The 13,302-nt window shown below is 39.3% G+C and overlaps 1 protein-coding gene across 1 annotated transcript in view; it reads left to right on the plus strand.

Moving 5' to 3' along the window:
* The window catches only part of SI (sucrase-isomaltase (alpha-glucosidase)), a 183,921-nt gene that overhangs the window by 135,317 nt on the left and 35,302 nt on the right, over positions 1-13,302 (plus strand). The window contains exons 43-49 of the mRNA XM_015410796.1: positions 3,061-3,185; positions 3,431-3,519; positions 4,509-4,558; positions 7,671-7,844; positions 8,854-9,015; positions 10,790-10,993; positions 12,586-12,737. Of these exons, the coding sequence (XP_015266282.1) occupies positions 3,061-3,185; positions 3,431-3,519; positions 4,509-4,558; positions 7,671-7,844; positions 8,854-9,015; positions 10,790-10,993; positions 12,586-12,737 (956 nt within the window). The remainder of the gene's footprint in view (positions 1-3,060; positions 3,186-3,430; positions 3,520-4,508; positions 4,559-7,670; positions 7,845-8,853; positions 9,016-10,789; positions 10,994-12,585; positions 12,738-13,302) is intronic.

The raw sequence follows: 13,302 nt of genomic DNA on the forward strand, positions 1-13,302 counted from the left end.
AATTATACATACTGATTTTATATATATAATCACTGTGCCAGTCATCCATAAAGCTGTCAGCTATGAGGCAGGAGAGGTGAAAGAAAAAGATAGACAAGGTGTATAACGCACTTCATGATAGCTAGACATGCTCACAAAAAAAATCCCATTTTAATTCTGTTTCATAATTTAAGAAGGGAAAGGTGTATTGGTTTAAGAATTCTCAAAAATGTTGTTGTATCATGAAGTCTTCTCGTGTGCCTTTTCCATTTTCATTAAGATCAGATTGGATATCCATTGATATTCATGGGGGGGATTGGCAGATTTTCCTGAGCAGATGTTTCTCACTAAATAGTATCAAAATACTGTCCATTCTCTCTTCTAAAGACTCCCAAAGTTTCACGTGAATTGGAAAAAGAGGTTCAGTTTTATCATCCCTTGAATAAGATGCCCCCAGCCATCTTCTCTGCATAGGGGGAAAAGATGTGAAAATGGCTGCTGGTTTTCTGGAGTGGCATTAAAAAAAACCAGACATAACCGAGAGTAAAATTATTCTTTCCAGATTGTGTGTCCAGTGAGACTTCCATCTGCCCCACCAATAGTGTTGTGGAGAAAACAGGGCATTTCTTTTTCATTGAGGGAAGCACACAATTCATTGCAATTGGTTTGTTGGAGGGGGGGCAGACCACGCGGTCTCTCTTTGCTGCAGAATCTCAGTATCCAAAACTAAACAATGAAATATGTGACATTATCCCGAAACACTAATCTACAAAAATATAGAAAACAGTTAACTCTCTAGCTGACGGTAATCAGAAGAGCCAAAAAAATGAACCGTAGTAGTAGTAGTAGTAGTAGTAGTAGTAGTAGTGAAGTAAAAAAGAAGAAGAAGAGAAGAGATTGGATATATACCCCGCCCTTCACTACCCAAAGGTGTCTCAGAGCGGCTTACAAACTCCTTTCCCTTCCCCTCCCCACAACAGACACCCTGTGAGGTAGGTGGGGCTGAGAGAACTCTTGACAGAAACTGCTCTTCTTCAAGAACAGCTGTGCCAGAGTTATGACTTGCCCAAGGCCATCCAGCCAGGTGCAAATGGAGGAGTGGGGAATCAAACCCGGTTCTCCCAGATTAGAGTCCGCACACTCAACCACTACACCAAAAAAGGAACAAATTCCTCAGAAGCACAGAAAAGGAAAGGCAGAAGCTCAAAGCAAACTCATTATTAATCTGCACAAAGTGGAAAAACACGAATGAAAATAATACCTCGCCCAAACTACCCCACCCCAGTGATTGAATGTCACCCCCCCCGCCCCAAGAGGAAAGGCTAGCTAGCTAGTAGTAATGCATTAATTATGAAACAAATCAAACCAATTTGTCAAGAAATTAGTCCAGCACAGTCCATGCAGGAGCTGTCCAGCCAAGTAGGTGTGGCATGTGTCCCTCCCAGGAAACAAAGAGCATTACAGCACTCACAGTGCAAAATGGTTAACATGACTAACGGCTGCTGTTTAAAATATCCCATCCCTTCCAAGAGAGATTGTGTGATTGGTCAGGGGAGCTCTCTTGATTGGTCTCAAAGCTGATATTGATTGGGAGAAATGCTGCTTCCTGGGGAATGGGGGGCCAGCAGGCTCCATTAAATGTCCAACAATTCATGATGTTTAAGAGATCTAGAAGTTGTTCTGGGAGGTCAATGACTGTCTCAGATACAGCCAATGGGAAGTCATTGGCTGCCTCAGATACTGCCTATGAGATCTAACACTGGGTAATTTAGACTTCTTGGGTCAGTAGTATCCAACTGCACACCCCTCATGGCAACCCACCTCAATCAGCAGGCTGTATTATATATTATTTTGAACCTCCCAAGAGAAGGGCTCTTGCATATAGAATGAATGACTGCTGTTTCAAAGATAGTTACAACTTTCCTGTGAAATTAAGGCAATTCAGTATATGTGTGGTTTCATCACCTTCCACTCATATATATAATTTTAACCCTTCTACTTTATGGATGTGTGTATGCTCATCGATAGATTACTATAATAATAAGAAAAACTGGAAGGGGGATCTTGGTTTGATGATGTACACATGTATACCATTTTATCAAGATTTTTTCCCCACAGTGTTTTACTGATTTGCCAGCACATATGCTCCAGATAATTGCTAAAGCACCACATAAAAAGAATCTTGATGCAATCATACATAGGACCATTTTCTGTTTTTGCCTTGTTAGAGGAGCACAGGGAGCTCTTCCTGTTGTCCACAGAGGATAGGACTCACAATAATGGGTTTAAATTAAGGGTGGGAAGGTACTGGCTGGATATTAGGAAAAACTTTTTTACAATAAGAGTTGTGCAACAGTGGAATCAGCTACCTAGGGAGGTGGTGAGCTCCCCCTCACTGGCAGTCTTTAAGCAGCAACTGGACAAACACTTGTCAGGGATGTTCTAGGCTGATCCTGCTTTGAGTGTGGGGTGGGGGTGTGTGGACTAGATGGTCTGTATGGCCCCTTCCAACTTTGTGATTCTATGATTCTAATTAATGCACATGGGAACACTGGTAGCATAGTGGGGGCATGCAAATGAGCTGCCAAAAATAAAAGCTGTAGCAAACTTCACAATACCTGAGTTGTAGAATTAATTAGAGAAATTCTCCTAGCTGAACCAGAATTAAGAAGTAAAAAAGTGTAGACAGTGCCATTCCAGAACAATAAAGGAGAAATCTGTTCACCCCTATTCTTAATCAATGTATAATACCATACCTTTGGAAAACTCATTTGAAAGGATCCAGGAGAAATTAGTAGCACTTAAGTAGAGCACAACTAATTTAAGACCCATTCATTTGCAGATGGTTTAATTATGACTGACTTTGTGTGGGTTGGGGTCCAAGAGTAATTTGAGTCTGGTCAAAATAAGGCTGAAGTGAAACAACTGAGAGAAGAATGAAGTTATCTATAGCTCAGTGGTATTCGTTGGACTTAAGGAGGGGTGATCACTTAATAACCATATGTACTTGTACTTAACCATGTAGAATACATGTGTATTTATGATTTTAGAGATCACACTGAGCATACTTGATTTTTGCAGGATACAGACATAGGACAGAGGAAGCTGATAAAACGCTTACAAGCACCTATGGATCATATCAACCTTCACCTCAGGGGAGGATACATTATCCCATGGCAACTGCCAGCTCTAAATACCAAAGCCAGGTACAGTCAGATGCACTGTGGGGTTTTTTGTCTACTCCCCCCCCCCAATGGGAATAGATTAAGCCAAACAATAGGCACAGTGCTGAGAAATACCTACAACAAAAATAGAATAAAAATAAGATGGAATGTATCGGATGTTCCAGATATTGCAGAAAGACAGAAATAATATCCCAAACATGTTTAGCTTAATTTGTAAGAACTATGAAAGCTACATTACTGTTGTAGTGTTTTTATGTTGTTTTTAGCCGAAAAAATCCAATGGGCCTTACAGTTGCTTTGGATGATAATGGAGCTGCTCAAGGGCTTCTTTACTGGGATGATGGAACAAAAATTGGTACGTATGAAGTATGTTGACCTATTTACAGTGGCAGCATATGGGTCACTAAGATAATGGCATGTATCCTACCACTCCACACCAGCCTAAGGAGCCTTCTCATAATTTAAATGGTTTTTCCTCCACGAGAACAGTCACTTAAACTGGAGGAGGACACTAACTGTGCTTCATGGAGTTGAAGGAAATATAGCAGTGCACATGGATACTTCAATATGTTATATTAAGTGAGACCCAGATAACATGAGAGGAGTCCATAATATCTCTTCTTCCTAAACTAGGATCATTGTACCAAAATGTAGCATCTCTGGCATGGGAAAGAACCTTTTAAAATTATTTTTATAGCAAACAAATAAATTGTTAGCCTTGGGAAGGCAATATGTGAACAGTACTCAGGATCTGGAATGGTATAGTACTGCCCTATCTTGTCAGATTTTGGAAGCTAATCAGGGTCAGAAACTTGGATGGGAAACCACTAAGAAAGACTCTATCGAGAAAGACCACAGGAAACCCCTTCTCACTTTCCTTGGAGCTCCTCACTGGGGTTGCCATAAGTCTGTTGTGACTGGATGACACTTATGTAGATAGTAGTTCAAGCAGGATGGGATGCAATCCCACTTCTTCTGGGGCAGAACTGAAACTATTCTATTTATTTCATGGGATAAAGCTGGGTCTTGGAAAATAGCCTCTTTGAATGTCCTTGAGTTCTAGCTTTTGGGAGAAGGAGAAAAAGAAATCTTTGTCAGCTCTTTGTATTCCCCTGGATAATTTTATAAACCTATATCATGCCCCCCCCCCCCCCAGTTATCTCTTTTCTAAACTCTTCAGCCTTTCCTCATAGGGAAAGGGCTCCAACCCCCTAATCATCTCGGTTGTCCTCTTCTGTAGTCTATCATATATCAACAGTCTATCATATCTTAAGAAAACATATTTAGTCATTACACATATAATAAACAATCACAAAACATATTTTGTTCTACTTTTTATTATAGATGCATATGAAAATGGCATTTACCTCTTACATACATTTAATGCAAGTCAGGTATGTATACTTCTAAGGCTGTATGCTAGTTTGAAGAACCAGATAATGTCCAGCTATAAACATCAGTTATTTTGGCATTGCTTGAATACTATAGCCAGAGAGAGAGAGAGAGTCTGAATTGACTTCAGCAATGATATTATCTCATGCTATGTATTGTATTGTGTCCATCTGCTGTCCAAGGAACTTGGCTTTGAAAGCTTGGGTTTTCCCCATTTTGCACTTACAGCCACTCTATGCTAAAAACTCTCTGTTTCTCTCTTTTTCTCTCTGCAGTCCCAGGCAAAGAGCAAAAAGTACATGACATTCCTACTAACCTTCTATAGGATCCATGGCTCATTTGTAGAGCACATTAATTATTTGTTTATTTGTAAACCTGCCCTTCTCCCAGATATTCACAATCTCTGAAGAGATTAGAAAATGGGAGTAATATGCAACCTATGTCTAATCTCTGATAATGAATAGGATACTACAATCTACATGAATTTCCAAGTTTTCATCAAGGACAAACTCAAATGAAGTTCATTACAGCAGTCAGTCCTGTGCATTAGCTGCTGTAGATTTTCTGGGTTGTATGGCCGCGGTCTTGACATTGTGGGACCTGACATTCCTTCGACAACATATTAGCCTTCGGCAACATATTAGTCCTGTGCATATTTACCTACAGAAGGTCCTTGGTTCAGTACTTGACATCTCCAATTAATATTGTCCCAAGTAGCTGAACTGGAAGCATGTGGTTGGAATTTTAGAGAATAGTCAGAACATAGAGTATTGCTAGATAAACATTATCTAGCATATTTTAGCTGTGTATAAGCAAGAAAATATTTTTTAAAATATGTTCATTTTAAAGGCATTGTGATAAACAGAACTTTGGCCTAAAATGTTGAAAAGTTACTATGAGAGTTATGCATGAGCTCAAACCTTGACATTTTGTGGTTGGCCAGACCTCTTGTGGCAGCTATTTTGTGATTGTGCTATCACCCTGTGTCAGAATTCCAAAGGTGCCCACAGGTTTAAAAAGGTTGGGGACATCAGAACTAGGGTCTAATTACCTGAATGGAATTTTAATTCCCTCGGAAGGCATGATAGCACTTTTTAAAGTATTGGAAGTAGGAATAATAGAATAAAAAATAGAGTCAAATTAATCCAGTTCAAATTAGAGCTTCCTTTCCCCTGTGTTAAATGCCCTCTATAGTAAAATAGATCTATATAAGGAATAAGGAAGCCAGTGAGTTGAAATGCATATAATAAATATCGACACTGTCAAGGTGTCATTCTTTTTCATATTTGTTCTAGCTATGGAATATGATTACTCTGCTATTATGCATGGTATTGAGTGAAAAGCAGTTCTATTCACAGGGCAAAAATAATAAACAATGGTTCTATCCTTTTTTTTTTTTTTTTTTGAGAATGCTAAAATAGCGACCCTTCATAATAGCTTTCCTGGCACTACTGCTTCATATTTAATATGGCATCCCTGTCAAGTCATGAGATGTTAATTGTGAAGAAGAAAAAATTTATTTTGCTAAAATTTACTACTACTATCACTGCAAGGGTATTGCCGTATAAAGCTCAGTGTAAATGCTCGTTTGTAGCTCTCTTCTTGATAGATATCTAGTAAGGAGAAACCTTTTCAATTAAAATACCTGTCTCCTGATTTGATAAAATGGAACATTATAATTCCACACATATGTAATGCATTCAAATATGGACCAGCTAGGAATAGTAGCCTTTGATACTGATGTCAGCTCATCTGTATTATTGCTCACTAAGGATATAGTATTTTATAAGGAGATATGAGACAGGACCTGATTATATATATGATTGTTACAGATGCAACAAACATTGAGGATCCCCCCTTTAACAATTAAAATTGTATATTTGCATTTGCAAAACAACTGGACTGTAATCTATACTGGATTATTCTATGTGTTTCCTGAACAGACTGTTAAGAATTATAGTTGATTTAGTATTATGGAGGTTTAGTTATTTTCCCTCTGTGGCAAACAAACCTTTTTTTGTTTGCGGGGGAGGTAATAGTTACAGAGATTAATGAAGTCAGTAGGATGTTTTCCATCAAATGACTTGTGCATTGTTGTTCAGTGCTAGTTTAATATGGCAATGTGATCCTGTGATCACAAAAGGTAAGGACCCCATGTCAAATCACTAAAGTGTTCACTCTCAAGAAACCTTTTTCTCAGTGTTTCTGACTGTAATAACTTGAAAGGTGTCATTGTGTGTGTAGCGGCTTCTCAGCTACAGGGTTCCTTGGATAAGTACAGCTGCTTTATCTTTAAAATCCTAAATAGTCTGTGACCAGGGCACCCATAGGTTGAGCCTGACCAGCCATTGAGATCATTTGTGAGTAGTCCTGCTTCATGTTCCCCACGTTTTGAAACCTGACAAGTAGTTTCATGGAACAGGGACTATTTCTTGATAGCTCCAAGACTGTGGAATTCCCTTGTGACGGAAGTGTTAAAATAAGTTATATATAGCTGCATGAGTCAATAAGATTCTAATTCTGTGGCTGGAATAAGTTAACTGGAAAATGGCCTTTGTGCTGAGAAGAGAGAGAGAGAAGGTGGCAGTCAACAGGTTTAGGTGATAAGGGTTTTTTTGGGGGGTTCAGAAATGTTTTATCTTAAATTGGCAAGAAAAAGTTAATGTTCCGCAGCAGTCTAGCAGGAGACTTCAAAACCAATATATTAGGCCCACTTAGAGTTGCCAACTGCTGGAGTTCTTCCAGAATCACTGATCTCCAGGCGACAAAGATCACTTCCCTTGGGGGAAACCACAACTTTGGAAGGTGACCTCTATGGCATCATATCCCAGCTGAGCTCCCTCCCCACACTCTGGGCTCCCCAGGCTCCTCCCTCAAATCTCCAGGACCTTCCCAGCTTGGAGTTGACAACCCTACACTAGCATGAAACCATGGCAAATGTTAGAACCAGTTCACTTGGGCTTTGAATGCTTTTTATATTTATATATAGACATTTAAATAGATAAAATAATAAGTAACTTAGTAAACTTATTTAAAAGAAGGTGGAGCAAGATAGTGGTGAAGGTGAGCAATTGTGGAGTCATAAATGAAATAGAAGAAAAATCTGTTTTTCAGAGTGCATTGGACATCAGCATGGCCCACTTGGGATACCACGACCCCAACAACTTAAAATTTACCGAAATTAAAATACTCGGCGTAGACTCTTCCTTTTCTCCCAGGGTTATTGTGTATCAGTATGGTCAAGAAATCCAATCTGATCATACATCAACATATAACTTTACAACAAAGGTAAGATGATAATTTTGAAACTGAATTAGAGAGGGTTTCTTTTTTGTTTAGTCTCTGGATTGGGTACAATTTCGGTTTTACTATCATTTTAATTTAAAATAAGATCAGAAGCACTTACTTTGATAAATTGTTTCTCTGTGTGTTCTTAAATATACACCCACTCCCCAAAATAGTTCAATGTGCTCTAATTTATTTTTATTTGTTTTGTGGGGTGATCAGTTGTGAAGAAAATCATCTCCACTTTGTGATCACTTGTTAGAGAAAGAGACCATTGAGTACCAGCCCTTAGAAGCAGAGACATTCAGGCAGGGAATCAATTGTCTCAGCTGGCCCAACTTGGAAAAAATGGCATGCATTACTCTTCCTTGAATGTTCTTAGTTGGTTATGGTGGTATGTCCAAAATCAGAATTAACCACAGGCCTGGTTTTCTAGTTAGATGAAAGTTCTCCCTAATTTTGCCAATGAGCCAGGGCTTTACCAGCACATATTGGATAACTTGCCTTGCCTTCCCCATCACAGAGTCAAGCTTTCCCTTCTCTACCTATTGTTCTGATGATCTCCCTCCCTCACAAATTCTGTTCACTTGACTTACATAATTTGTCTAATATGAAATGGACAAGGAACCCCCCAGTCCCAACTAGCTTCTGTACCATGAGGGCATGGCCTCATACTTGCTTTGGGCAGAAGAATGCAGAAAGATCCATCCTGGAGGTTTTTTTGTCATCTTCTGGGTGTGGAACAGCAGTCACGGCAGGTGTGGAGGGAGAAGTATTTTTGAATTTCCTGCATTGTGCAGGGGGTTGGACTAGAATTCCCTTGGAGGTCCCTTCCAACTCTATGATTCTATGATTCTCCCTCCCCCCTACTATACTACTACAGTGGTATAGGTAGCTATAGATAAAATGTAGTCCTAATTCCCATCATGGTGTAGTCCTAATTCAAATTACACAAACAATGTGAAATGGAATTCCTTATTTTGTTGTTGCTTTTTTATTATTATTTCTGAAGGTCCTGCACATTAAAGACCTTCAGCTTAATCTAAGGCAAACGTATTCATTAACATGGGGACAGCCTCCTGAAGAGAGACTTCCAGAAGATGAAAGATTCAACTGTCATCCATATCCAGAACCATCTCAAGCCAGTTGTGAAGCACGTGGTTGTATCTGGGAGGTATGTGGAAGTGGCATGCTTGGAACAGGATGAAGAGAACTGTTTCGTATGGCACTAAATACATTAATTGACCATGACCATCATTCCTCTCCTATAGAGCCATGGACTTTAATCCGTGGGTTGGAATCTTCAGGGGGTTTGCAGAGTCTCACCTGCTAGGATACAAATCCCTGTGGAGTGGTATGTGCCCCTTTTGTATAGTACCTACTGCTACTGTGCATGCACAGACAGCAAGGGTGTTATACCTCCTGCCACTCTTTTGATGAGCACCGAAAAGGGCAGCAGGATAGTGAGGTGAGGTCACTAAGCAGTCCTTTTGGTCACAGCCAGATGTAGACTCTGATTCCTTCTACTTCTGTCACATGACTCCATTGATCATTTTAGGGCTGCCAACCTTCAGGTGGGTATGCAAAAGTATATAGCACTGCGTATAATAGATGTATGTTCAAGGTAAATCAATTTTGTGCTATTTTCTTTTTCTTTTTTTCTTTTTCTTCTTTTTCTACACTATTATATAAATATGCGTATCAAATATTATCAAAAATGGGTTTCACCCAGACAAATACCTGATAGAACTTGAGGGATATGCTATCCTAGATAGGTTATTATGTCTGCTGCAAGGGTTCCAATGGGACCCTAGAAAATATGGTGCTATCTTAAGAGTTTTTGTGCTCACAAAGACAAATTATTGTGCCTTATGTTCTTTATATACATCACAGTCCTTGAAAAAGATTGTGATACTGACAAGGTGCTGTCTGAATATTTGTATAGAATGTAAACCTGCACTTTGATGTTTTGTCTGGGTGAAACCTATTTTTGATAATATTTGATACCAATATTTATATAACAGTATAGAAAAATAAAAAGCACAAAATTGATTTACCTTGAACATACATCTATTATACACAGTGCTATATACTTTTGCATATCTTCCTAACACTGTGACCCTCAGTTTCTGTATTAACCTCCAGGTGGGGCCTGGAGATATCCCAGAATCACAACTGATCTCCAGAATATGGAGATCAGTTCCTCTGGATTAAATAGCTTCTTTGGAGGTGGATTCCATGACATTATGCATATATGTAAGTGCTGCCAAGTTGCAGCTGACCTATGGTGACCCTAGCAAGGGACACTCAAGGTGAGCTCTTTGCTGTCTTCAACACAGAGAGGTCTTCCCAACATTTGCAATCTGTCCTTGGGGATGAATTGTGTCTGCAGTTTGCAGTCTGCCTAAATAGAAAGCTTGAGGAAGTTTATACAGTTCAAAATGTAACCCTATAAATGACATCAGAATAGCAAGTAAAATCTAAGCTCATGGTCCATCCTAGCATGGGTCCAGCACATGTCTATGGATGCATTGCCAATGGCTCACTGGAGCCCTGTTTCTCCCTCCACAATTCAGTGCTTATGTATGAATAAGTAAGTAGTGCACCAGTTATGGAGAGTTATGGGCATTGTATGTCCAGGCACTAGGATAATTATGTGCACTTGTCATATTTACATCCACATCTCCTTATCGCTGGACCAAGAAGGAAGCCTGGATGGAGATGTAGGACAGTTCTCCTAATTCTGGAACAGCCATTGTACCTCATTTATGCATTTGTACTTATTGCCCAAGGATTGAAGAAGGATCTGTTCAGCCTTGTTGCAATCCATGCTGAGAAGGATTATGGGCAAAGATTAGCGCCCCCCCCAAAAAAAAAAAATTGAAAGCAAACCAGCATAGGATTGTCTCATAGAATACTGATTACTTAGAGATTGCATTTTATTTCAGATTTCTTCCGTTCCTGGTGTTCCACTCTGCTATTATCCCATGAACTATGGTTATACTGTCAGCAACCTTGTGGAAAGTCCTAACGGTACCTCAGCCAACCTCCATAGAAACACCAGCATCCCTAACCCATATGATAATTCACCAGCTGTTGACCTTCTGAGTTTAGATGTGATATTTCATACTGACAACATGTTGCAGTTCAAGGTAAGTGTATTTTTCTAGAACAAAGTTTGAGTCCAGCGGCACCTTTAAGACCAACAAAGTTTTATTCAAGGAATAAGCTTTCATATGCATGCACACTTCTTCAGATACTTAGCAAGCAATATTTTGGGTAAGAGAAGGTGTGTGTGTACATTGCGTGCATTCAAAGGTAACCTAGTGTTGCCCCAAACAATATTTCATATATGAACAATCTGTACCCTGTAGTATCTCAGCGATGTGAAATGGCAGGCAAGGTTTTTTTGGGAAAAAAATAAACAGCTAACCACTAGTGTTCCCTCTAAGCTGTGGAGTCTTGTGAGCAAAAATTCTACTTTGTGAGCTACTGCCATTAAAGTTGTGAGTGAGCTATTTGGCTGCTGCATAAATTCATTTGCCCTGGAGCCTTCCTTCCTGAGCTAAGATAAAAAGATATGAGCCGGAGGCTAAAAAACTGTGAGTTAGCTCACACTAACTCAGCTTAGAGGGAACACTGCTAACCACCATTATTCCTCTTCCCCTGCAATGTGCAGCAGCTGATAAATACAGGGTTATCTAGAGATGTTTTGTCATTTCATGTGGGCTGAGGGTCATAAAGCATGACCAGCAAATGAGTGTGCACCCAAGAACATGTTCTTAAATCCTATGCAATGTATCACAATTCAACATGCAAGGGTTCTTCAGCACACAGATCATGAGAAAGGTTTCTCTAGAGACATAAAGATTTCAATTCACTAATGATCCAGTTACAAGAGTGCATTGTATATCTGAATAAAGTTTTACCCAAAAACCTGATCATCTCCCCCTCCCTGACATCACTGACGTGCCTATGTCACTTCCTGGTGACATAAGCACATCACGTTTATTTCCTGTTTCTCCCTTCTTGCTAGCAAGAAAGGTAAGCCCTATCCCCTGTCCGCTGATCCAACCAACCTGACAATCCTATCCTTTAGCTCTTTGGAACTTATGGATGACTCCATGGTACTGCACCGCCCACTGGGGAGAGAGACAGAAATTTTCCCTGTCAAGCACAGGTTTGATGAGAAGGAAGGAGAAACAACGGGCAGAGGCCGATTTCGGCACTATACAGTGAATGCTTGATAGATGCAGTATTTGTAACAAACTACTGGTTAACATGGAGTTATAGGTTATAACCCTAAACTGGTCCTGTTCTAAGAAACATAATTTTTCCTTTCTCCCAGGATTAACTGTTTTACAGAAACAGATTATTTCCTTAATTCTCCATCTGAAAAATAAAGCGATTGTTACAGCATACAAATGTGATTTCACTTTTTTGCACAGTGGGCTAAAATTAAAGACACCTTTACTAAATGCCAACACTGTTGTGTCACAATACTGTACCAGGGGAACACAACACTGATGTGTGGAAACCCATGAACATTGTATGATATACGTGGTAAAAGCTTTAAAAAGCTGTATGCACCAAATAAAGCACTGTTATGTGGAAGGATTTCCACTTTAGGCTCACAATAGTTGGTGTTCTGTGTTGACCCATGAAGGCCATTGTAATGACCCTAAGGATAATGTTGGTGTGATATACTATTTCTGCACATTTTAAAGTTCCATCTTGTTCATAGATCAAAGATCCCAACAACCAAAGATATGAAGTTCCAGTACCACTGTCCACACCAAGCACCCCGACAGTTACAAGTGGGCGGCTCTATGATGTAAAAATTGTGAATGAACCATTTGGCATACAGATCATACGGAGAAGCACAGGAACAACTATGTAAGTGTTTTCATTGGTTTTATTAATAGATTTACTTTAGCATGTATTATCGGGGTGGGGGGCATGGAACCATGATATACATTCCAGCATTCTTGCCTGTAATCCTATTAGGTATGGGGAAGGGGTGAGGAATAAACTTACAACCAACTGAAAAACCAACAAAAAAGTTGAGGAAAAATATATAGAAGAAAAACTGATTTGTGATTTATAAACCAACAGTATGATTGACAATAAGTGTTTCTTATGTTATGGTTATTTGGGGATTTTTTGTATATTTATCAAGTTATATTTATTTGGTTTGGATTGTATTGGTTTCTCAATAGCAGGTTAGTTTTTGTTTTGTACAGAAAATACTATTATACACACAGGGATGGTTAAGTTTATTATATTGTACTTGTATAGCGCTTGGTACATCCTGTGCTTAACTGTTATTATGCCATAAATCTTGGAGATTGTTGAAGTGTCTTAGATTAGCCGTCTTGGTATCTGCCTTATTTGTGTTAAAGCAGTTCTGTGATCTCTAGTGAATATTTCATTCCTGGGAAATGTCATGACTGACATCTAC

The sequence above is a fragment of the Gekko japonicus genome, unplaced genomic scaffold (genome assembly GCF_001447785.1).
Source record: "Gekko japonicus isolate JY-2015 unplaced genomic scaffold, Gekko_japonicus_V1.1 scaffold267, whole genome shotgun sequence".
In the NCBI taxonomy this organism is placed as follows: domain Eukaryota; kingdom Metazoa; phylum Chordata; class Lepidosauria; order Squamata; family Gekkonidae; genus Gekko; species Gekko japonicus.